Source organism: Oenanthe melanoleuca, chromosome 3, assembly GCF_029582105.1.
Source record: "Oenanthe melanoleuca isolate GR-GAL-2019-014 chromosome 3, OMel1.0, whole genome shotgun sequence".
NCBI classification, from domain to species: domain Eukaryota; kingdom Metazoa; phylum Chordata; class Aves; order Passeriformes; family Muscicapidae; genus Oenanthe; species Oenanthe melanoleuca.
Genome location: NC_079336.1, coordinates 104,630,988 through 104,654,017, shown reverse-complemented (window position 1 = coordinate 104,654,017; position 23,030 = coordinate 104,630,988). Strand labels below are relative to the sequence as shown.

Below are 23,030 nucleotides of genomic sequence, written 5' to 3'. Positions count from 1 at the left end.
GCACTGTAGTATAAATCTCTGTATAATTTCTTTCATGGTTTTCCTTCATATCACCAGAACACTGTATTGCAAATGCTTCTGTAGATCTGAAGATACTGATTACCAAAATATGGTGCTGGATTCAGTGTAGAGCGTCACATACAATGAGTACTGCCTGTGTGTTTGTATTGTTCAGGAATTTTCTTCTTTTAAAGCCAGTTACCTTAAGATATAGTTATTAAAGATAAAGCAGTATATGTAGGTATTAAAGCAAAATGGATAACTATTAATGCATAATAAATTTTCATGTTTTTTAGAAATATAAAGAAGGCTGTATTAGGAGTTACCTGTTATAAATGTGTCTCGTTTCTGTGTGTATAGCTGTGCGAATATAGCAAGTGAAAATAGTACTCTCAAACCAATTTGTTTTTGAAATACCTGCTCTGACAGGATTTTGATTATTCTGTTTACAGTATTTCAAGGAAAAATGATGTATATTAAAGTTTAAAGGAGTTTATTCTAAAGATTCAGTAAAGTTGAACAATTGCCTTTCATTTGGTTCACCCAGAAATTGTGACTGTTTTCTTTTTGAATTGGTGTTTGCCTTTTATGATTTTAGATTGCACTTTTGGATTCTCCGACAGCTTTAAGTATGGAAGAAAAGCTTCAGCAGAATGAAGCAAGGGTGAGTTTTAATTTCATAAAGCAGCTTTTAAACATCAGTGAAAAGGAAAGGTGGTCTGGATGCAGGAGTGTTCTTAATTTTCAGGATTTTTTTTTTTGTGCGCAGCTAGGTTTTGTCACACCAAACAAAACAAAATGAAAAGTATGTGAATTAGTAACTTTGTTATCCTGCTAATATAACACTGTAACTAAGAACAGAATATCTTTGATATTTATGTAGTAATTGTATTTATGAAAATGAAATTAAAAGACTTGTTCCCTGATCAGCTTGCCTTACTAAAAAAGTATGTTTGTAAGTAACTAGAGAGGGAAAAGCCACTAAGTGGCAGTAATGAATAGCAAGTAATCACAGTAATAAAATATTAAGTGTGTAGAAAAAACAGCAAAAGATTTATGGGGAGGATGGTCACCTCTTCTATGCTTTGAACTAATTGATAAGTTGTGGTGTGGTTTTTATAAAAGTTCAGTATTTAAATCTGTATGTACAAATATAGTGAGTGCCTAATTAGCTATTTTTCTGGGGTAGGGTCTTAGATCTAAGTGTGCTTCACAGTATACTTCTCACCAAGTTTGTTAAATAATCCAGCTAAGGATTGTAGAGGCTGGAAAAAATTTTCAGACAGTTTGGATAACTCACAGCATCCAGAAGAATGTAGATATAATGGTACTATCATTTCTCTGACTAGCAATCTTTCTTTCTTTATTGTATAATTCTCTGTTAATTCTTTTCTGTATATTAGCTTGCTTTGAAAGCTGTTGGAAATTGGTTTATAAAGAAAGAGTAAAAGTCAGGCTTTGGAAGAGGCAAGAGGGAAGTATTTGGAATTATTCAACTATGTGGCAGGAAATGCTTAATTCTGAATACTGTCAAAAGAAGCCAATCAAATGTAGATGTGATGCCTTTAAAAAAAAAGGGCTCCTCAGCTGGTTTAGATGGTAGGGTTTGCACTGGTGCTGCTTGAACCTTTAGAATTAGACAATTAATGTCTTGCTTTGAGAATCCTGTTCTGTTTATATCCTTAGTCTTATTTTTGAGTACAAACAAAAAGCTTTTCTCTAAGAGTAGTTCAGTAATATAAATTGCTGACTGTCAGCTAATTAGAATATGTTATTCATGTTCTGACAGTAACACTGCTTATCCTGCTGGGTGGGGTGTATATCAAACATATTTTATTACCTTTATCAGCTTTGTTAAAAGGTTATGTGATTACTGTTCATGATAACTACAATAGACATAATTACTGAAAATTCTTGATAAATTTTGCAGTGATTATAGTTTTTATAATTGAATTAATGCAATGACTAATTTGTTTGTATAGATTTAAAGACTTTATCACCATATTTATATTGCCTGACAAGTATATGGTGGCTTTCTTTCATGAGTTGATTTTCATTATAAAAGAATAATTTAGAGTAATTTAATTTAAAAATGTTTAATTGAAAAATTGTAATTAAAAATGAAATGAAGTGTTTCTAAGCAATACAAATTGCTATGGTATGGTGAATAGAGATGTGATAGATTTCCTTCATGTTTTTCTTTAATCTTTTGAAATTTATTTTGTTTTAATGTTCCAGTTAGCAGCACAGGAATTATAGTGATGCATTGAAAAGTGTGCTTACTTGTCTTTTTTGAAATCTTGAGATGCAGGTAGAGATGAGAGAAGTTTCTGTAGCTGTCAAGGATTAATTTGGAGCTGATCTGAAAAAAACAAAAAAATAGCTGCAGGTGGCAAATGGGGAGTTGTTTGGAGCAACTGCATCAAAGACTTCTTTCTTTGTACAATGGCATTATATGAAAGTTAACTAAAGGTGGACACCTGCTTGATTAGGAAAGGAAGGATAAATCCTGAGTGTTCTGTTGGCCTGACCTCAGTTTGGGAGAAGGTCATGGAGTGGATCATCTTGGGTCCAATTACACACCATATACACAGCAACCAGGCCCTGTCAGCATGGGTTTAGAAAAGTCAGATACTACTTGACCAACATCATCTCTTTCTGTGAGAGGATGACAGTGTTTGTGGATGAAGAAGAGGCTGTGAATATTGTTTACCTGGTGTCTAGGAAAGTCTTTGATGCAGTCTTCCTCAGCGTTCTCTTGAAGGAACTGTCTGCTCATGGCTTTCACAGGTGCATTGTTTCAGAAAACTATCTGGATGACTGAGCCAGGAAAAGTGGTGGAGTTAAATCCAGTGGTGGAGTTGGCAGCCAGTCACCAGTGGTATTCCCCAGGGCTCAGTATTTGGGCTAGTCCTGTTTAATGTCTTTGCTGATGATCTGGGTGAGGGGAACAAGTGCACCCTCGCTGAGGTTGCAGATGGCACTAAGGTGTGTGGGTGTCTTGGTCTGCTGGAGGGTAGGAAGGCTCTGCAGAGGGATCTGGACAGGCTGGATCATGGGCTGAGGCCAGTGGCATTGGATTCAATAAGGTGAAGTGGGGTCCTGCCCTTGGCTCACAACACCAGGCAGCACCACAGCCTGAAGGAAAAGGAACTGAAATGTGGCCCAGTGAAAAGGGACTGGGGTGGTGGTTGACAGCAGCTAAACATGAGCAAGCATGTGCCCAGGTAGCCAAGAAAGCCAATGGCAGCTGGCCTGTATCAACAATATTGTGGCTAGTAGGATCAGGGAAGTGATTCTTCCTCTGTACGTGGCACTAGTGAGGCCACACCTCGAGTGCTGTGTTCAGTTCTGGTCCCCTCACTTTGAAAAGGACACTGAGGTGCTGGAGTGAGTCCTGAGAAGAACAAGGAGATTTGGAGGAGTATCTGGAGCACAAGTGTAAGGGAGGAGTAACCTGGAAATAGGGAGGCTCAGGGGTGACCTCACTTTCTACAACTACGTGAAGGGAGGTTGTAGCCAAGTGGGGGTCAGCTTTCTTCCAGGTGAAAAGCAACAGGACAAGAAGAAATGGCCTCAGGTTGGTTCAGGGGAGGTTTAGATTGGATATTAGGAAAAATTTCATAATGGAAAGGGTTGTCAAGCATTGGAAAGAGCTGCCCAGGGAAGTGCTTGGTTCACCATCTCTGGAGACATTTAAAAGACCTATAAATGTGGCACTTCAGAGGGATGTGATTCAGTAATGGTTTGGCAGTGCTGGGTTAACAGTTGGACTTGATGATCTTAAGGTCTTTTCTAACCAAAATAGTTCGATACCCAATGCTCTCCTTGTCTGTAATGCATTTGCAAGCATCTTCTCACTTCTGTGCTGATGACAATGAAGTGGGCAGTTTCTAAGTTGCAGCAAATTTTGCTCTGGTTTGCTCCTGAAGGCCATTGCTCTGCCTCTCCCTCTGCATGCCATCCTCTGGAGGGGATTTCTGCCTTAACATGCTTACCTGTACCATGGGAAAGGAGCTGTCCTGTTATAGCTAAGGGATCAGTCTGTGGCAGTAGACTTTGTAGGACTGAAGCACTTCATGAAACTATTTGAAGGAAGACAGTTACTTGAAGTAATTATTCCAGACTTGCATTTCATTTTACAGTGTAAATAAGAATTTTGTGTTTTGAGGGAGAAGTATTGTAGGTATGGCAACTCACTGCAGAAGCATCAGTGCTCTTCTAAATGCTTAAGTATTAAACTTCAGAAAGAATTACTCAAATACTTAGTACTTCTTTGAGAATACATTTATCAAGAACTTGGAAAGAGATGTGATTTTCTTCAATATTTGTTTTCTTTCATAGGTACAAGAACTGACCAAAGAGTGGACTAACAAGTGGAATGAAACGCAAGATATTTTGAAAGTAAGGCAAATAAATAAATTTTCCTCTTGGCATTTGACCTCGACTTAGTATTTTTCCTTAAAAAAAAAAAGTTATTTTTCTAAGCAATCTCCTTTGGCTCAATTTTTTCTATTATTGATCATGGTGACCTCACAGTGCAAAACAGCTTTTCTCTAACAAATCTTTGAAGTGCTGAATAGTTTTATTGAGTTACAAATGCAGAAAGCCTGGGCCAGGGACAAGTGGATCCCTCATATCCTTGGTATTGGTGTGGTATCAACAAGAGCGGTGAATAATAATTTCTTATCTTACATTGGGTATCTCAGTGGATGTGGTGGACAGTAGATATGGATTTTCCATTGTCCTGGTGAGATTTTGTATTAGTGTTTGGTGCATGATTAAGATGGCAGTCTGAGGTTATATTTTAATGGGCTACCTGATGATTCCATGCATTTGTACAAGCACATGTGTGCATGCACACACACACACAGAGGAATAATTCCCACAATCTGTTTTTTAACATGGTGACTAATATTTTTGTTGCCGAATGTTTTAACTGTTCTGTTAAATAAAAATTTTGGAAACAAAGCTCAAGTTTTCATGATTTGTTGAACATTACTTGTTTGTAGTGCTATTCAAGCAAGAACTTAGAAGTAAGTTTTTAATTCTTCATGTCACTGATCTCAAGATTGATTTTTTTTTTTTTTTTTTTCTCTTGTATCACTTTTTGATTTCTTAAATTTTTTCTTCAAGTTCACTACTGTCTTTTATCTGACTTCCACATGAGTTGAGTGGCTCTGTGCTTAAAAATAAAAATAAAAATAAAAATAAAAATAAAGCACAAATAGCAGAGAGAACGGAGCAGGGTTGGTAACTACTTAGCAGTTGGCATGACAGAATGGACTGTTTAATGTCTATCTAGATTCTGAACTGGGAATTATCAATTGCATATTCATCAGAGATGTTTTGGCTACAACTTTATTATTTCTGTTGTTTTGTTATTTTGAAGCATCCATATGTACATAAAACTTTGTTAATTCTTTCTTTATTCACTGTGGATTGGGAAGTCCATTGTCACATGCAGCATTTGTGAATTTTGGTCAATTGTGGAAGTGAACATTATGTTGCATATGGAAAGTTTTGAAAGCACTATGTTGGAAATGCACTGATTCATGCACCAAAATTATAGAATCAGAGGAGGTGTTAACTGAACAATACATAAAAACAAGGGAAAGCTGCATTTGTTAAGTACTTGAATCTAAAGGACTTAAACACATAAGCTGTAATTTCTGATTTTCTAGTACTGAGCTTTTGTAGCATGTTTCTTGCAGCTTCTGTATGAACTGCACTCTCATAGGATGATAGTTGAGTGTACTAATATAGCTTATATTCCACTTTTGGGTTAAAGGCAGTTGACTAAACTTTCTTTGTCCCAAACTCCCTGAAAGTCTGAAAAAGATTTCTTAGTTGTACTGTTTTATTTTATGCCAATTCTCTGAAGGTATTCATATTTTTATTAACTTCCTGTTTAATGATTTGTGAAATCAGTGACAGCATATGAGTGGGAAAGAGCTTTTTGGAAGTTTGCCAGGCTGAGTTGATGGCTGTGAGAGGCTGACCTAGAACAGAGGCAAGACAGTGTTAAAGGAATGCAGTAGGTATTTACTAAAAAGCTTTAAAGGATTCACCCTTGGCAGCACAAGAGCCCGGCTGTGGCTACACCCAGGATGGATCCAAGATGGATCTTGATCACAAGTTTTTACACCTTTTTAAGTTTGGTCCACTGGAGTCAATTGTCCAGTTACAGCTTCAGGTCACAAAGTTCCATCCTCCTGGTCCACTCCCTTCACTTTGCCATTGTTTATGCTTTTTGGGTAACGGTTGTCCTCAATTCTGAAGCTGAAAAAGGAATTTGGTGTTAAACTCCCCTGTGAAGAGAACCTACCAACACTTAATATGAAGTTCAGAGTCCCAAACCGAGTCAGCACGGAATCTGAGAAATATAAAAGCTAAAACTTAAGGCATCATTTACCCCTTTTAGGCATCAGAGTCACTGGAAAGCATATTTTAAACTTTATAGAGAGCAGTGGTGTTTTTTGTTATGGATTCTCTGTGAGTTCACTGGGATTTTTGTTTCATAATTTACATCCCTCCCTTGCACACAAAGACCATATGCGTTGTAATTTGTAAAAACAAATTGTCTTTGCACTCTGAGAAATGAGACTGTCTTTCTATGTCCACATCACTGAAGTCACCCTAACCCTGCCATTTTCCCCACACCATAATTCAGTAATTGTCAGCAAGTATTTGCATTTCAGTTTCTATCACTTTTTGCTCCAAATCTTTGGCATATGCCTGTGAGATGCAAGTCTGTAGCTGAATGGGATTCCCTACTTTATTGTATGTAGTTATGATTTTTTGTACTAAGTTGTAAATATTAAAGTTCACATGGTTTTGAATTTTTCTCACAGACTGATGGGAAAATCTGTTAATGTTTAAATCCAAAATAATTGAAAGGAGTTTGAATAAGCCTTGTAAAATGCAAATAAGAATTGCAGGGCATGCTGGTGTCTTCCACTAGATCAACAGATATTGCTGGAAAAAGTTACCTGGCTTTCAGTGAATACAGTGCTTTCATCAGGCAAAGATGCCTGACAAAGAAACAATATTTTGCAGGGAAGATGATCCTTAAAATTTTTTACCCTTGCCAGTAATTTTGAACATTCTTTAAAATTAGACCAGCAACATCTAAATGGTACCTTGAAAATAATCTATAGAGAATGGAAAATACTACCCAGCTGGAAAGTACCAAGGAACAGAAAATACCGTGTGAAGGCAAGTTTTTGATAAAAAAGTATTTGGCAGCTAAAAATTCGATTATTCTAGTCAGCACTGTACCGTATGTACAGCTGACATGTGCATACCAGTGTTCTTCCTAATTTCTGTTGGTAGCTTTTATCCCCTTTGACATTTGTGTGTAGTTAACCTGAAGTGAGTATGTTGAACTCTCCTAACTCCAAGTGTTGTGAATTTTGGATTTTGGGTAGTGTGCAGTGGCTGAATGTCACAATCAGCTGTGAACATCTTGTATATAGTCCTTCATTCTCTTAATGACAGATTGGACATGTCTTGGTGTGGGGTGGTAGCACTGATAGTGTGCTTTTTTTCTTTTGTGCTTTTGGAATAATCCTTTTGGAGAGTGACTGTCTGGCTTCCTCTGGAGTTTAAATTATTGTCAACTCACACCTAAAGCCGAAATCTTCTCATTTTCTATAGTCAAAGCTTAGGACATTGCTCACATCAGGGTTTAAATTTGTGCTGATTATATATGAAGGATTCTGTATTGTGTAGCCTGGCATGTTCTTAGTGTATTGTTTCTAGTAGTGGTGTTTGTTTTTCATCCTTGATCTTCTCACTGTAATACACTTACTTAGTATTACAGTCTGTTTTAATAAAACCAAGGATGTTTTAATGCTTTATAAATTTAATAAATATGTGGATGATGCTTCACCATTGGGTAAAATACTGCATTAGAACCCAAAGTGTTTGGTTTTAAGTCCACTGGCTTTGGGTATTTCTTTAAATATCACAATAGGATTGTACCTTACAAAACAGTGTCCCTTTACATTGCTTCTCTGTTTTCAGATGTCTTACAACCTCAGCACTTAACTGGAGCATTTAGCTTTCATCTCAAGCTCATTAGATCTTTGTGTGGTTTTTTTTTTTTTTTTTTTTTTTTTTTTTTTTTTTTTTTTGCCGCCTTCTAGTGTTCATCCATATACATTCCCAAAAAGATGAGGAAGAGGGAAGAAATCCTGTTTGCTCTTTTCCTTAGTTTAGTCCTTTTTGTACTGTTCTGCTAAAGATCAGTCATGGGGTCTTAGATGTTAGAGTAACCTGTCCAACTTTTGATTTTTTTCTAAATTGGTAATTTAATTAATTGGTAGAGGACTTCTTATGTGGCTGCTTTATTTGACTGCATATGTTGTCATTCTCCTAGACATCTTTTTTTTTTAGTGTCACCTTTTTTTTTTTTTTGTCGTCCTTTGTGCATGTTTCAGTTTTGTTTTTTTTTCCTAACCTTTAGGGGCTTTTGGATTAACCTTTTTAAAATGTGCACTCCTTAATAATTCTGTTCTGGTTTTTCTTCCCAACTTTCTTTTACATTTCTTTCTCTTTTTCTGTTTGTGTAGAAATTGGTATGACTGAGCTGTTGCCTTGTAATGTACGTAAATTGTCGCTAGTGTAAAGGTATTGAAAAAAATTATTTTTAGGTTGAAGTAGATTTAAAGTTCTCTTTTATTTGCTTATCCTGTTGTTTGATTCTAGTCTTGTCATTAGCTTTGTGTGTTGGTGGTCAACTGATGTCAAAGGATGGAGAGAGATCTGTCTTTGGAGTCTGTTAAAGGACAGGTTTTGTGTGTGTGTCTTATTCTTGTGATCAATAGTTTAACTTGTCACTACTTCAGCTGGCTTTGTCCTGTTGGATTTAGTGACACCACCTCACTTGCATCAAGAATACTAATTCTGCTGCAGCACTTTACCACGTGTGTAAATATGTTATTGAACACTGTTTATTGGTGATCTATTTGATTATTCTTTTTCTTATTTGTGCTGTTTGATTGATTACTGCTTGATAGTGCATATTTATGCCTTAATTTTAATTTAATTTAATTCCTCATGTAGGTTTTTCCTACATGAGGAAGAAAACTATGTGAAAACTGCTTATCTTCAAGTATTAACATCTACTGTTTGTTTATTTCATGCCTCGTTTTGGGGAAAGTAAAATACCCTTGACTTTCCATGATGAATAAATTTGCAACCCAAGACAGCACTAAACCCAAACTATTATTTTGGTGGATATACTCACCTAAGCAGGGGAATTTTCTTTCTTTAGGAATCTTGGCTATAAGCAGCAAAGACACTAGGAGCCCAAAACTCAGAGCAGCTGTGTGGCTCATGAGGAGGTGTAGATTAGCGTGACACAAGCAAATATATTTTATTTTACCAATTTGGTTTCCCTGGTGGCTTGTATACCAAGTGAACTCTGTCAAGAGCAGTTTGTTATGTTCTATATAAATGCTGCATTTGTCTACATTTATTTTCATTTCCAGATAATGTTTAAACCACAGTTGCAGAAAGGTATTAAAACACTTTTGTCTCTGTTGTTCTGCCTGAAACCATCACCATTTTGCTGTTTTATGCCTTGTTATTACTACCTATTAATCTTGAGCCACTTGTCTGCTTTTCTTCTTCTCATTGTTTTGTGTTCTGCCCCAGTATATTTCCCTTTGATGAGCATTTGTCTTCTTCATTCTTTCATGTCATTGCTTTAACAAGCACAGTTCTCAGGTGAGAAGTGCTCTCAGTTAGCACCTTCTGCTTTCACCTAAAATTCTAGTGTCTACTTCCACTTTCTGTCAGGGTAGAGGAGTTGTACAAGCTCTTGGGCTCCCAGAAAACAAACTGTAGAACTTCTAAAAAGTAAATAGGCTCTAATCCAGCTCTTAAAAAGTGCATGTGAGTTTTAAAGACCTCTGCTCACATGCTGTGGAGAACAGGTTCTAAAATTGGTTCTATTTACAGGTCAAATGAAAAAAGTGGAGTTACAAGACTGGTATGCATTTGTATATAAAACAATGTCTACATGATACTGTATTTAAACCATTCACAGCTTTGGCATATGTGTTTATTTGTATGTTTGGCAGGAATTGTTTCAAAGGCTTTTTCTCTTTCAGTAAGTGAATAATTTTTGTAAACTTGTTGATTCTTAGACATATTGGAATTTCATTTTGGTTATAATTATGTAATATATGTTCATTTAGCAAACTGAATTTGAATGGTAAAGAAAAATGCACATTCACATTAAGTAGTCTCTTATTAGCATATTATGTTTAATAGAATTACCTTCAGCTGGTTTGTGAATGCTGTGCAGAGGAAATGATATTATGAAAGTTTTAAGAGGGCTGATGTTAATTATTCTTGTTTATCTTGGTCACTCAAATGAAAATAGCATCTCTTCTCTAGAAGCCTATTTAACTGTAATTTTGATTTCTTGCACTAGATGTCACTGCAGATAGAATAATCAGGTTCTTCTGCATGGTTAATTTAATTCTGATATTTTAAGGGAAAATGGTTTGCAATATCTTGAATTTCATTGCTGTTCCATTGCATCCACTAAAGTAAGTTTATAAGAATGCCAAAGCATTGCTTTAGGAGCAAGTCCTGAAGAACCTGATTAATTGTTGTGACAAAAACACTTCTGAAAAACAATCCACAGTTGTGATGCCCTGTAAAGGGATTATATGCATTAAGATTTATTGCAATTATTTTTCAGTGCATTTTTCAGCCCTCTTTTTCAACTGACAGTATATCTAGAATGTTTGACAAATCTAGCTAAAGCCATTAAAATATATTTATTTTCTTAAATTTGAATCCTTGATATTTTAGGGATGTAAAAGATCACTTTCTGAGAGAGGCAGTATATTTTATTTTACCAGGTAATACAGCTTAGAAGGCAAACAGGCTTTTGGACAGAGGTCTTTCACCCAGCTGCTTCTGCTAATTACTTCCACTGGAAATTGCAGTTGAAACACCAGTGGCAATGATATACAATTCCTGTTTATAACTGCTCATTTTAACATTTTTCTCTTGATTAATCACTTCTGTAGATTTGCAATTGAGTTTCAGTACATGAAAATTTAATAAGTTTGTTCATTTTTTCCCATCTTTTTTTAAGAAAGTTGTCTGATAACAAGGGAATGTTTACTGTTCTTGGTCCTTTTACATTATTTACCCACAGCTCCTGCCTCCTAAGCAGTGATGAATAATACCAAGTTTAGCTCTCGTTTTATTAGAATTTTTTTTCTTATACCTGGCCTTGTGCATTATGTATTTATTTCCCAAGTGCAGCGGTTACTAGTAGTGGTTGTAGTTAAAACATCATCTATTCTGGTCAGAAGATTTTGCCTTTGGAATTTGAGTTTGGATAGAGATTATCCAAATATGATTTATTTTACCTTAAAAGAGAGAGACGTTTTTTTTTCATACTATATGGCTGAACAGATGCCATTATTAAGTGATGATTATTACTTTACCTAAGTAATTTATCCATCTCAGCCTTGGCTTGCTGTTGTCAGAGCATGAAAAAAGTACTGAATTGGAAGATGGTGCTGCTCATCTACTGTAGCTCTTTACCTAATAGAAGCAGTATTGAAAGGATCCCAGGAATGCTGAGTGCAGCAGTCAAAAGTAGATTTCAAAAGGAGTAATTGTCTGCTTTCAAGTCTTTCTGCCACCTGTGTTCATGTGATGAAGAAATCTCCTTTTTTGCTTGCAGATGTTATAGCTGGTTGTGATGCCTTTATGGTGGACTAACCACTTTTAACTTTCAGTTTCTGCTAGAAAGTTGTGATCAAGAGATGCCTAATGCTACTGATTGTTTTTTATTTCAATTTTAAACTGTTTTTTCCACTTGAAATCAGCTGGGCTGTAAGAGAAGCACAAATGGGGACAACTGTTTCTGAGCTCACTTTTACCACTGATTAAGCCAGGGTTGAATAGTTTGTTTGGTAAGGCTGTGCATTTCAAAAGAGGCCCTCCAGTGTCTAGGAGTAGCCATAAAGCCTTCCTCCTTCCAAGGCCCTGCATTTGTAGATTATTCAGACCATGCTTAGCTTTAATGCATCACTAGAGCTTGTAGGTGATTTTCAAATGAAGGGGAGTCAGACAGAATGGGCTGCTTTTGAAATCCTTTCTACAGCTCAGATGCCACTTGTTCAGCAGTTCCTCCTGGGCATTTGTTCTGCTTTCCTATTAATTATCTTGTCCCAGGAAGGTGTCTAAATTGAAATCAGTGGAAGCTCCTGAAAGAAGAAGAAGAAATATATTGTAAAAGCTGCTTCTCCCTAAGGATCAGCAGAGAAGTATTGAGAGAGAGACAAAATGTGAATTTCTCTTTGGATTTGGCTATGGGATGGGAAAGAAGCATTCCAACATCAATAGTTTAGATGAACCCCAAATTTATATCTGCCTCACAAATGAGCTGTTTCTGATGATAATGTGGTACAAAATGCTGGATCCATTTTATTCTACTGGCGTTTTTAGCAATGTATTTAGGAGTTTATTGCTGTGTGATTCTGATACCTTTGAGTGCATGGTTCTGTTGTGCACCTGACTTTGCATCTTAAATGGCAGCTGGGCATTAGCCTTGATTCGTACAGTCTTAAACACAGGTGGCAGCACAGACTGTGTCTGTTGTAACCTGTCAAGAATGTGTATCTAACTATGAATATTCCTCTGCAAAAGTCTTCACTGGTGTGTTGCTAGTCCTGAACTCTGTTTTTTTTCCTTGCTTGCTAGTATGCATAGTTCTTCCTCCAGTTTTGTTCAGTAGCATGGGTTACATGTTGATCTGGAGGAACAATTTAACAGATTTAAAGCAATCTATTACTTTAGATTAATCTCTAGAGAAGTAGAGATTAATATGTAGGTAAACATTACACAGAATTTGAGATAAGTGAAACACTTAATTCTTCCATTGCCCTGGAAACATGCAAAAAACAGCAAAATAGCTTTTAAAATTAATAAATATATTTGCTATGAGCCTAGGTTTTTTTTTTCCTCTCTATAATTCCCTGACTCATTTATCATCCAGCTTTAGCAACAAATGAGGTAGGAGTCCTGTAGCTAATAGTCCACTGCTTTCTCAGTTCATTCCCAGAATAGAGTCTATGGAATGAATTGTTTACAGGTCCTGTAGAAAATACGTTACCATGTAATTAAAGGCTGTTTTGTAATGTATATCTAAGAAGAGATGAATGAAAATAGCTTGTTTCTTTGTCTTCCAGCCAGGCCTTTTCCTGTTGTTAGATATCAGCATGATGAATACTGAGGGTGGAGTTACTGTCTCCTACCTGGGAGGTGTAGTATCTCCTGCTTGGTAGTGTCAGTAATGGCAAGAGAAGTGTTATTCTCTGCCCCAAATGTCAGTGTTGTTGCTCTGTGTAGACTTACTTGTCCTTTGAGGCTAGTGTGTGTTCAGTGTGTTCACACACAGGAGACACTGAAGTTTCCTTCTCTTGGGACAAACCAAATTTGTTCTGGGTGCCTTACATCTTGAGACAGAATAATAGTTTTACCTTAGGCCAAGCTAGTGGGGACAGAAACCAGCCTGCAGTAGATGCTCCAGCATGGAAAGTAGCAGCTTTGATGGTTTAAGTTTTATAAGCCCCTGGAAAACAGGATTTTACATGCTAGTGTCCAGAAAGCCAGAATAGGAACCTCTGCTAACAATTAGCCAAATCCTGCAGCTCTATTCAGGGGATTTTTCTCAGATGTCAGAAGTAACTCTGTCTGTGCAAGAAAGTCTGAAGTGTCAAGGGGCAGGCATTTCAGCTTAAGTTAGTCATTGAAATTTCAGTAATGAAGGCCAAATTTCCTAAAAAATAACTTTGAATATGTCAAGGCTTCTGATGGAAATCCTTGCAGCACATTAAATGTAGAGGTGCTTTGGGGTGCCACCACAATAGTAGGGTTTCTGTGTATTCTTAGCCAGCTGTATGTCAGTACTGAGGTCCTGTTCCGAGAGGGAAAGAGAAGTAATGAAAAATGGAAAAGGTGAGGTAGCCACATGAGACTAAGAACTGTTCCTGTAATTTCTTTATTCTTTACAGGAACTGCATGATTAATTTTCCATCATTTTAGCCTCACTGTCTTAGCAGTTGCTCATTTAAGCAGTTCTGCACTCTGCATCTGCCTTTTTGACTGCCATTCATTGCAGAGAGCTGTTATTGCCCCTCTGGGCTGCAGGAGCACCTGTATTTTCAAAGTAAGCTGCTCACAACAAAACTGCAGTTTCTGATCTTGCTTTTTGCAGACTCTTTAATTGGCATTTCTTGCTTGATGAGAGTGCTATGATCTAATGCTCTGGGAAGTGGGGGAAAAATTGCTTAGGAAGTTTCTGCAGTGGTGGTTTTCTTTGTGGTTTTGGATAGCAGAGGTTTCTTCATCTCTGAAGAATGAAGTAAACCTTTTGTTTTAAATGCACTGAAACCAGTACAGACAACTGTATAATGTTAATTCTTTGTTCCACTATCTAGAGGGAGAAGACACAGTAAGAGTTTGTGCCTTATCCAACATCTATATGCACAAGGAAATCTGTATCCCCTTTCATAATTGATGGCTATATAAATAATTTATTGCCTATAAAGGAAGAGCATTATTTTTAATTTTCAAAAATGGTTTTTAATTAAAGTCCCAGGATAGTCCCAAATGTAACTTTGACATGTGCACAAATTATAAAGCATACACCTCCACTGATGGCATGTTCCATATCTCCTCCTCTCTTTGCATTTCCTCCCAAATAGCATGTACTACTTCTGAGGCTAGTGATTCAAAATTTATTTTGTTATTCCAGAAGCCATACCTGTGTCTAACTGAAATAAAACATGGGATAGAAATTTGATGTTGTATATGCAGCTTTATAAAAAATAAAAGTGTTTTAAACAGACACTCACTAGGAAGTGGAGCAGCTTCACTGATACAATACAGAGCAAAAGAGCTTTTCCTGCTTTAATGTGTAGGCTGTCACTTCAATGAGAATCTCGGACATTTTAGAGATTCGTTTTCTTGGAACTCTTTATTTTTTTTTTTGAACCCTGGAATTGTCAGTCACAATTAGGCACAAATTTTTTTCAGCTGTTAGTATTTTGTCTTATCTGATCTGATTATAAGTATTTGTAAGATATAGAACAAGAAGGATGTTTATGTAACCTGTTTTCATCCAAAACATAGCAAGCTAAATATTCAGCTGTGCTTATTCCTTCACCGTTTAATGAAATACTGCTAGTAAGACCAAACGAGATTTCCATCTTTTGAAATACATTTTTACTCCTCTCCTACCCTCTTGTTCCTCTTGTCCACACAGTAAATATTTTCTCATACTTGGAAGTGAAATTTCCTTGTTCCTCTTTTAGTGCTTTGAGCAATATTATGCATAGAGAAATCTTTTTCCATTTTCAGCTTTCTTAATAACTTCCCAAATTCTGGTATTTTTAGTTTTCTTGACATCCATTTCTAGTATTTTCTTATATTGGGAGGTTACTATGTATATGCTAGTTGTCTGGAGAACTATTGATGAAATGTCTGTCTGTCTTCTGGATGGCAGTGCAGCATTCAAGAGTAAGGAGTGGGTCTGTGTCATCTCTTTGGCCTTTGGTAGTTTAAGTCCTCAATGCAAGCGTGAAAAGCTCTTCTCCACAAAAATCACAGATTTGTTACGTGGTGTGCAACAGACCAATAATTACACACTAGAGAGAGACATTGAACTTTTATTTCAGAGTTGAACAACCCTGGGTGCTTCCTGGAATTCTACAAATAAAGCACACCAGTCAGAACTTGTTATTATTTATACATTTTAACAAACAAAGGAATTAGTGTACATTGGCTACCAGTCACCTAGTTCTGGTATTTATTGGTATTCCCTCTTCTGTTGGTTAATGATTCTCTTACTTCCCATGTGAATGAGTCTGCATGCTCAGGCTTTCTCTTCTTTAGGGTCTGTGGATTTCTAGGGTTGGTGGTTTTGATCTCCCCTGCCGAAATTGCGTTTTACCCAGTCAAAGCTGATTTCAGCACAATTGGTGAGTTGGTTTCTTTCTTATCTTGGAGTTTCTGCCATATGTCCTTGTGACACGTAAATTTCGCATTCTCTGGGCCCACTATAAGTGTACATCCTTCTTCCCAAGTTTTAACTTCTCCCTAGGTCTGAGATCACTGAAGCATGCCAGCCCTAAACCTTAACTAGGCAATTTTACCAGTGAGAACTTTGTTTTTCTAACACCTGGACATCACTTAGAGCTTGTTTGCTGCTCTCTGATTCACAGGTTAAATCTCCCTTCTTATTGATTAGGCTTGAAAGTGTAACAAAGATTAAATATTAAAGGACATAATTCCTTAAGAAAATTTTACGCTCTGAACATATCTCTGTTGTTTCCAAATTTTTTTCTCTGATTTTTGTAGGTTTTTCCAGTTGGTCCATAGAAAGATTTCTTTATTATGCAGAATTTTTTCTTCTGATACACTTACATATTTTCTATCTGAGTTTGAAAATGTTACTGAGACATAGTATAGAGTATACTGAACCCCAACAATCTAATGTAACTTAATATCCTTCTCTTTCCACTACATTCTTCCCAGAAGGATATAAAAATATCTCGTCAGCAGTGATTGACTCATCCACTAAGAGTCTTGTTAAAGAGAGTGCAGATTCAGTTTTGTTTGTTGGAGGGTAATGAGCTAGTGTTTCAGGTTATCCGTATTTTAGGTACTGAAATATCAGTTAGTGATTGAAGGTATTTTAGGTGTTTAATTCCCATTTGTTTTGAAGTGGATTTGGCTGTATGAATTCTTAAAAACACTGGGTTTAGACAGAATTCTATGGGGTACTTTTTTCTTTTCCCAAGCGCAACTTCCTTCTCTGTGAAAGAATCTCATTGTTTTGCAGGATCTTTTTCAGCAAAAGACTTGTGGTTTCAGGCAGCTTCTGGCCTAGTAATAGTTCATCCATGAATACCATTTCCATGTCTGGAGATTTTGCCCTTATGTAAATACAGAAAACATAATTAGAACTAATAAATCCACAACGGACCAGACAAGGACTTAATAATCTTCAAAATGCCAGCTTCTGTAGGACTTTTTTTTTTTTTTGTTAAATATTCACATTTAATTTCTTTTGGAGTCCTATTTGCAAGATCTGGACAAATACCTTTTACTAGAGATGGGAACCACTGAGAGATGTTGTAAAAGATGGTTTATTGCTTTATGGCATTATCAGTCTCACAGAGGGGTAAGACATTAAAGGTGTTAGATCCAACACCATAACATCAGAAGCCCATCTAATTTTCAGTTACAACGCCTTATATAAAATTTTTAACCAATCAAATACTTTCTACAAAGTTTGCTAGTGTCTTCTTACACCAGTCGTTAACTGCTTTTTCTTTCATGGCTTTACCACAATGCATCATTTTTCAACCAATCATATAACACTTCATAAACTTATATTGATACATCTTAAGCTTCTGACTAACTTTATAACAGGTTCTGTTGCTAAACTTTAAAATCTTTTACTGTCTTGCTTAACCAATTGCTTTGGTTACATAATACGTATCTCTATTTGCTTAAAACATATTTCTACTTGAACTACAAACTTACATTCTTGTTTCATGTCTGTTTCACTTTAATGTTTTAATTCTCCAAGCCTTCTCCTAGGTCTTAGGTCAAGCATTGCATCCATCTCTATCTCTGAGCCTGTATACACAAGGCCTTGGGAGCTTTCTGTGCCTGCCTTTCCCACAGGCAAACTATTGCTGAAAGATTTGTTCTGAATATCTTTAATTCAATTATCAGATTTTCTCTATGATACCTGAACTGACACCACTCTAAACCCTTGACTTGTCAAAAGTTGCAAGTTTATTTTTGTTTTCACCTGTTTTTCATTGCTCCTTGTTGTTCTTATTTTGTTCCTGTGTCCACAGAGCATAAAGCAACAAATCTGAGATGGGTTATATTTCAAAACATCAAGAACAGTCTTTCAACTTCTTTGTAGAAATCCAAAAGTGCTCAGACCTTTGATTGTCTGAAGAAGCAGTTTGATGCTATAAGGAGTGAAATCGGTTTATTTCCTGCCCTTGGAAGCTTCTTAGCATCGTCCTTCATTTGCATTCCTGTGCTCAGGCTACAGAATCAGAGCCTTATTTTTTTGTCTGGATAATGGCATGGTCAGCACAAGGGTTTGACAAGGTGCTGGATGGAGCTGTGAGCAACATGGTCTAGTTGAAGGTGTACTGTGAGGGTCCCTTTCAATCCAAATGCTTCTATGATTCTATGATAGTAGGCAAAAAAAAGCTGCTGATGTAACTCATGAAAAGAACATATTTCAGTCTTCTGAAAAATGATGATTTGTTTGTCTTGCTTTTTTCCAGTTGAATGCTTGTTTTCAAGAAGAATTTCTGGTCAAGGGAAACAATTCAAAATTCGATCTTCCAGGCATCATACAAAGATAAACTATACAGAAACTTAAAAAAAACCCAATTGTACATTATGTTTTCCATGAAGGAATAGTGTGTCCATAGTTGTCTGGGTTGTTTGCTTTTCTGTTTTTGTTTGCTTGTTAGCATTTTGTGTATGTGTTTTTTCTGTTTGGTTGGTGGTTTTTTCCCCCCACAGTGGGATCTGCCTGTCATTAGTGTTTCTGTGATAGCAGCTTTTTGATAAGAATTGATAAAACCAGACTTTGAAATATTGATATGCCAATTGATCTGCAGAATTTGTTAATTTACTAGTTATGTGCTGCAGGGCTAATCTGAATTTTGGGGAAAACAGTGAATCTCATGCTCGGGCAGACTGTCATATAACCAAGAATTATCTGTGTGAAAGACAAGAAGCATATAGTTTCAGTCTTCTGGTGTTCATTTGAATTTTTAATTGGCCCTTATAAGAAAGTGCAGATCCATTTGTCTTTTTGGTTGCATATCCCAACTTTGCAAGGAAAGCTTTTTCCATTGAGAAGTGCAACTGATAATGTGATAAGTATGAAGTCAAGCTTTGGAGAAGCTGAAATGTAGATGTTTGAAGTGCCCAGCTGGTTTACAGTAGTCTGTCTGCCATTTGCCTCTGTTAACAGTCTTTAATTATGTGATCACCTTGCTCTCTCTTATTATTTCTTTCCCTGGTTTCAGTCAGTGGAAAGGTGGCTGCAGAATTCAGCATGGACTTGTGAAAGGAAGGAGGCCATGATCTGATTGACCTCGATGAGTTCCCAAGTTACAGTCATATATAGGGAACATAACAGAAAGGCAAAGGAGGATTTTAAGGTTAAGATTCTATTAACCCATGGAAATTGTATCTTACTGTATCCCAAACCCAGGGAAATTTGAGAGGGTTTCCTCCTGAGGAATTTTCTTTTGGCCATTTTCCTTTATAGTTGCTAGTCTCTTAAGACCTAAATTGATTAGCTGAATTTAAACAGTCATTAATACTCTTAATTGAAATATGCCTGGGAGAGAATTTGGTTATATTTGGTTTTATGTTTAAATCTCTGTAGTTTTGTCTAAGTATAAGCTGCTTTATATAGTTAGTCTAAAAGTTTTCTCTATTAATAAAATAACATATTTAAAAGTTAAATGTCATAGATTGCTTTTGGTAGAGCAATATCAAAGTCTGTCCTGGTTTCAACAAGTAGTTTTTGTTTACCAGTGATCTTGTTGGTCTTAATACACCCATCACTTTGTTTTCATTAGGGAAGGATGTATTGCACGTGTTAAATTCAAGGTTACTTCTGTGTCACAAAATCCTTTTTGGCAGAATTTTTAAAAGAGATTTTTCATGTGATCCTGATAGTTTATGATAATGAAGCATTTAAATGAATATTTCAAACACCTTTTTGTTCAAATTATTAGATTTAGACCCATTGTGAGGTCTTCTTTAACTTCTGGTATTATGAAACTTGGTGTCCTGTATGCCTCAAAGCTTAGGAATGAAAGAGGGGATCTGTTCTCTATCTGTTATGGTGGATGATATTCACTTGCCAACCATTGTAAGTCATTAGAAAGTGCTCTATTTTATAGTATATCAGAGCATTAATCCTTTATTTTGAGGTAATTTACACAGTGGAATGAATCACCTCAACTATATCTAAAAAACTTTATCTGTAGTTTTGAGGTGCAGTGGTACCTGTCAGAAGTCACTGAGAATTCAGGTGAGAGACAAGGCTGTTATGATATAGGCAACATTTGCACGTTCATGTTTTCAAATGTCAGTAAAGTTTTAAAAATTACTGTTTTAAAATAATAGTTTTAATAAAGCTTTTCCACTGAAGAAATAAAATTTGCCTCATTTCTTACAGTATGCAAATACAACAAATGCCATGCCTCCTTGGGAGAACACAACTTCCTGTTTAATTGCTTTAGATTAGCTAGCAAAAAGTATTTCCCTGAAGGTTTTTTTCAGAATGCAAAAAAGGTGACAGCTAGCCAAGTTAAGGTTCAGATCAGTTAGCAAAATGCAGTTGTCAGTGATTGCTTCTTGAGCTTTGGGTAATTTGCTTTGCATTTTTTCCCCAGAAGTACAGCAGGTTTGCATCTTTTAAGGAAGCCTTATTTTCTGTTAATGTTGGCAAAGCTGTGCTAGTTCTCTTTCATTGACTCAATGGGCCCTAAATTTTAAAAATACTCAAATGTGGCAAAACTGCAATCTACCAAGAATACCATAATGTATTTTAGTCTAGATTACATAGTGCAGTGCAAGAGATTCCTCCCTCCTGAATTTTTATATTCAGTTTTTGCTGAACATAAAAAGAAAGTGGTGGGAACTTTACTCTTCAGTCAATATTTGGGATGTGTGTCTTGGCTATGAAATATGATTTCAGTATTTTTATTTTTAATTAGATATGATAATTATTTTGACCTTGATATTAGGAACTGATGCCAGATTATAGATATCTCAGTATAGGTTGCTTTTATTTAATTTATTTTTAGAGAACACTTCCCTTTGATTCATATAGTACCTATTTCCTCTGACTATATTTCTGGATTTATACTCTTGTCATCTTGTACTTTCCCCTTATTTTGTGTTTATCCTCTATTTCAACCTAGCTTTTTAAAGGGTGCTGTGATCTTGTTTGGCATCTGTACATGTGATTCATTATTGTCTATAATTGAAATTGAGGTCATTGTACTGCAATTACACCTGAAGCATTTGATGTCCTCTTATGTTGTCCTTTAAAGCAGTTTAATTACTGTACTGGGCTGTTGCAAGTTAGAATGATTGTTCATTTTTACTTCATTATTAAAATTGTGAAATGAACTGTAATTTCCTTATATGTGATATGAGGACATGGGCATTTCCTCTGTATCTTCTGGCTTTCAATCATTTTACTAGAAATGATTCAGTTTAGGGGAATCAAGCCAATTGACAGTATACTATGTATAGTAATACAGTTTTTATATCTATATTTTATATGCTTATCTTGTATAGTATTAATGATAGAATTGGAATATAGATGAGATCTGTTTCACTGGAATTAGAATAAAGGGAAGATGTTTTTATAAGAAAAATTCAGTTTCCTCAGCTGAGTTTACCTGCTTTACCAAAGAATAGTATCAAAAATCCTGGTCAGTTTATGATGGACAACCACTTGCTAATGCTGTTTGTGCCAGCTTAATGCACCAATTATTTTATGCTTTGGGTACACAAAATCAAACTGAGAGTTTTTAAAGGGCACTTTATCCTGTCTTTTTGTAACATCCTCAAATGTTTGCCTTAAGATCAAATAGAATATATTTTTTATGATTTCTGACCTTTTAATAGGCCTTTAATCTGCATTAAAAGCATCACCTAAGTGACAGCTTTTATTTTCTTTAACTGACCTAGTACAATCTAGCACATAATGTCTGGGAAAGAAGGTAAGGTGATTATACCTTCATCAGTTTCCAGAAAAGTAGTTATAAACTCTGTTCTTAAAATAAAACTAATGAAAAATAGTTTGCTAAAATATTGCCCTGAGGAACTAAGCATTTAAAGCTAAATGCAAATGTTAAATTCACGACTGTGCCTCTGACTTATGTTTGTTATGCTGAAGTGAATTGTGGAATGAGTCAAAAACTTGACTGATACTGCCTTCTGAATAGCTTGTATTTGCTGGACTAGTGAGGAAAATTTAATTTTATTTTCTTGAAAAGACTTTGAAATGGTGTCTTTTTATCTGCCATGTCTTACAAAATCATAGTCATAACTCCCTGTCAATCTTGGTTTTTAAATAGTAATTTCCTGTTTAATGAATATCATGTTCTCTGTAGTCTGTGATTTTTTTCCTTGGGCTGGCTGATCCTGGTTTGTCTGCTCAGTGTGTGCTGGATCTAGTTCTATGTAACAGTGATCCCTACTAGAAACAATGTGGGACTGGTTCTCATCTTGGTGGATGTTGATGGAACATTTGACCCTGGGATATATGGGAAACTATTTCCTTATTTATGTAGTGTGGAAGTTAGGATATAAATATAATAAAAATACTTATACAGAGGATGTGATGAAAGCAGTGGTACTGGGAGGGGAGGGAAGTTTGTAGTTGTAGGTGCTTTGGGGAGGTGGTCCTGGAGCACATTTTGGGGCTCAATCATGTTTAATGGTTTCTTTAAATGTGTTAACTGGTGAAGTTTGCTGTATTAAAGCTAATTTTTCTAGCAGAGCATCTGAGGGAGGATTGGGTGAGACTAAGTATAACAGAAGATTCGTTGATGGTAAATAGTTTGCAATGCGAGGGAATTAATACACTGTGGAAGAGGAGGAGGATGGCATGAGACTTTACTGTCACAATATAGTGTGTCTGCATGAAAGACACATGAATCTGGAAGGATCAGATAATATTGTGTGCAGTGAGTGGAAAAGAGAGGTGTACATGGTGCTGGCAAAATTGTATACACACTGAGAATGTGACTTGGAAGTTAGCAAAGAATTTGAGAAAGGATGTGCTAAACACTGGGATATAGTGAGCCTCATCATCTCCTGGGGGAAAATGCTTGGAGTTTGGCATAGTATAACCACAGTTAGGAGAATAGACACCACTGCTGGCAGTATCAATGAATAAAGGC

General features: G+C 36.1%; 1 protein-coding gene across 1 annotated transcript in view; it reads left to right on the top strand.

Moving 5' to 3' along the window:
- Nucleotides 1–23,030, top strand: part of KIF16B (kinesin family member 16B) — a 141,019-nt gene that overhangs the window by 32,809 nt on the left and 85,180 nt on the right. The window contains exons 11-12 of the mRNA XM_056487991.1: nt 599–664; nt 4,345–4,404. Coding sequence (XP_056343966.1) covers nt 599–664; nt 4,345–4,404 — 126 coding nt within the window. The remainder of the gene's footprint in view (nt 1–598; nt 665–4,344; nt 4,405–23,030) is intronic.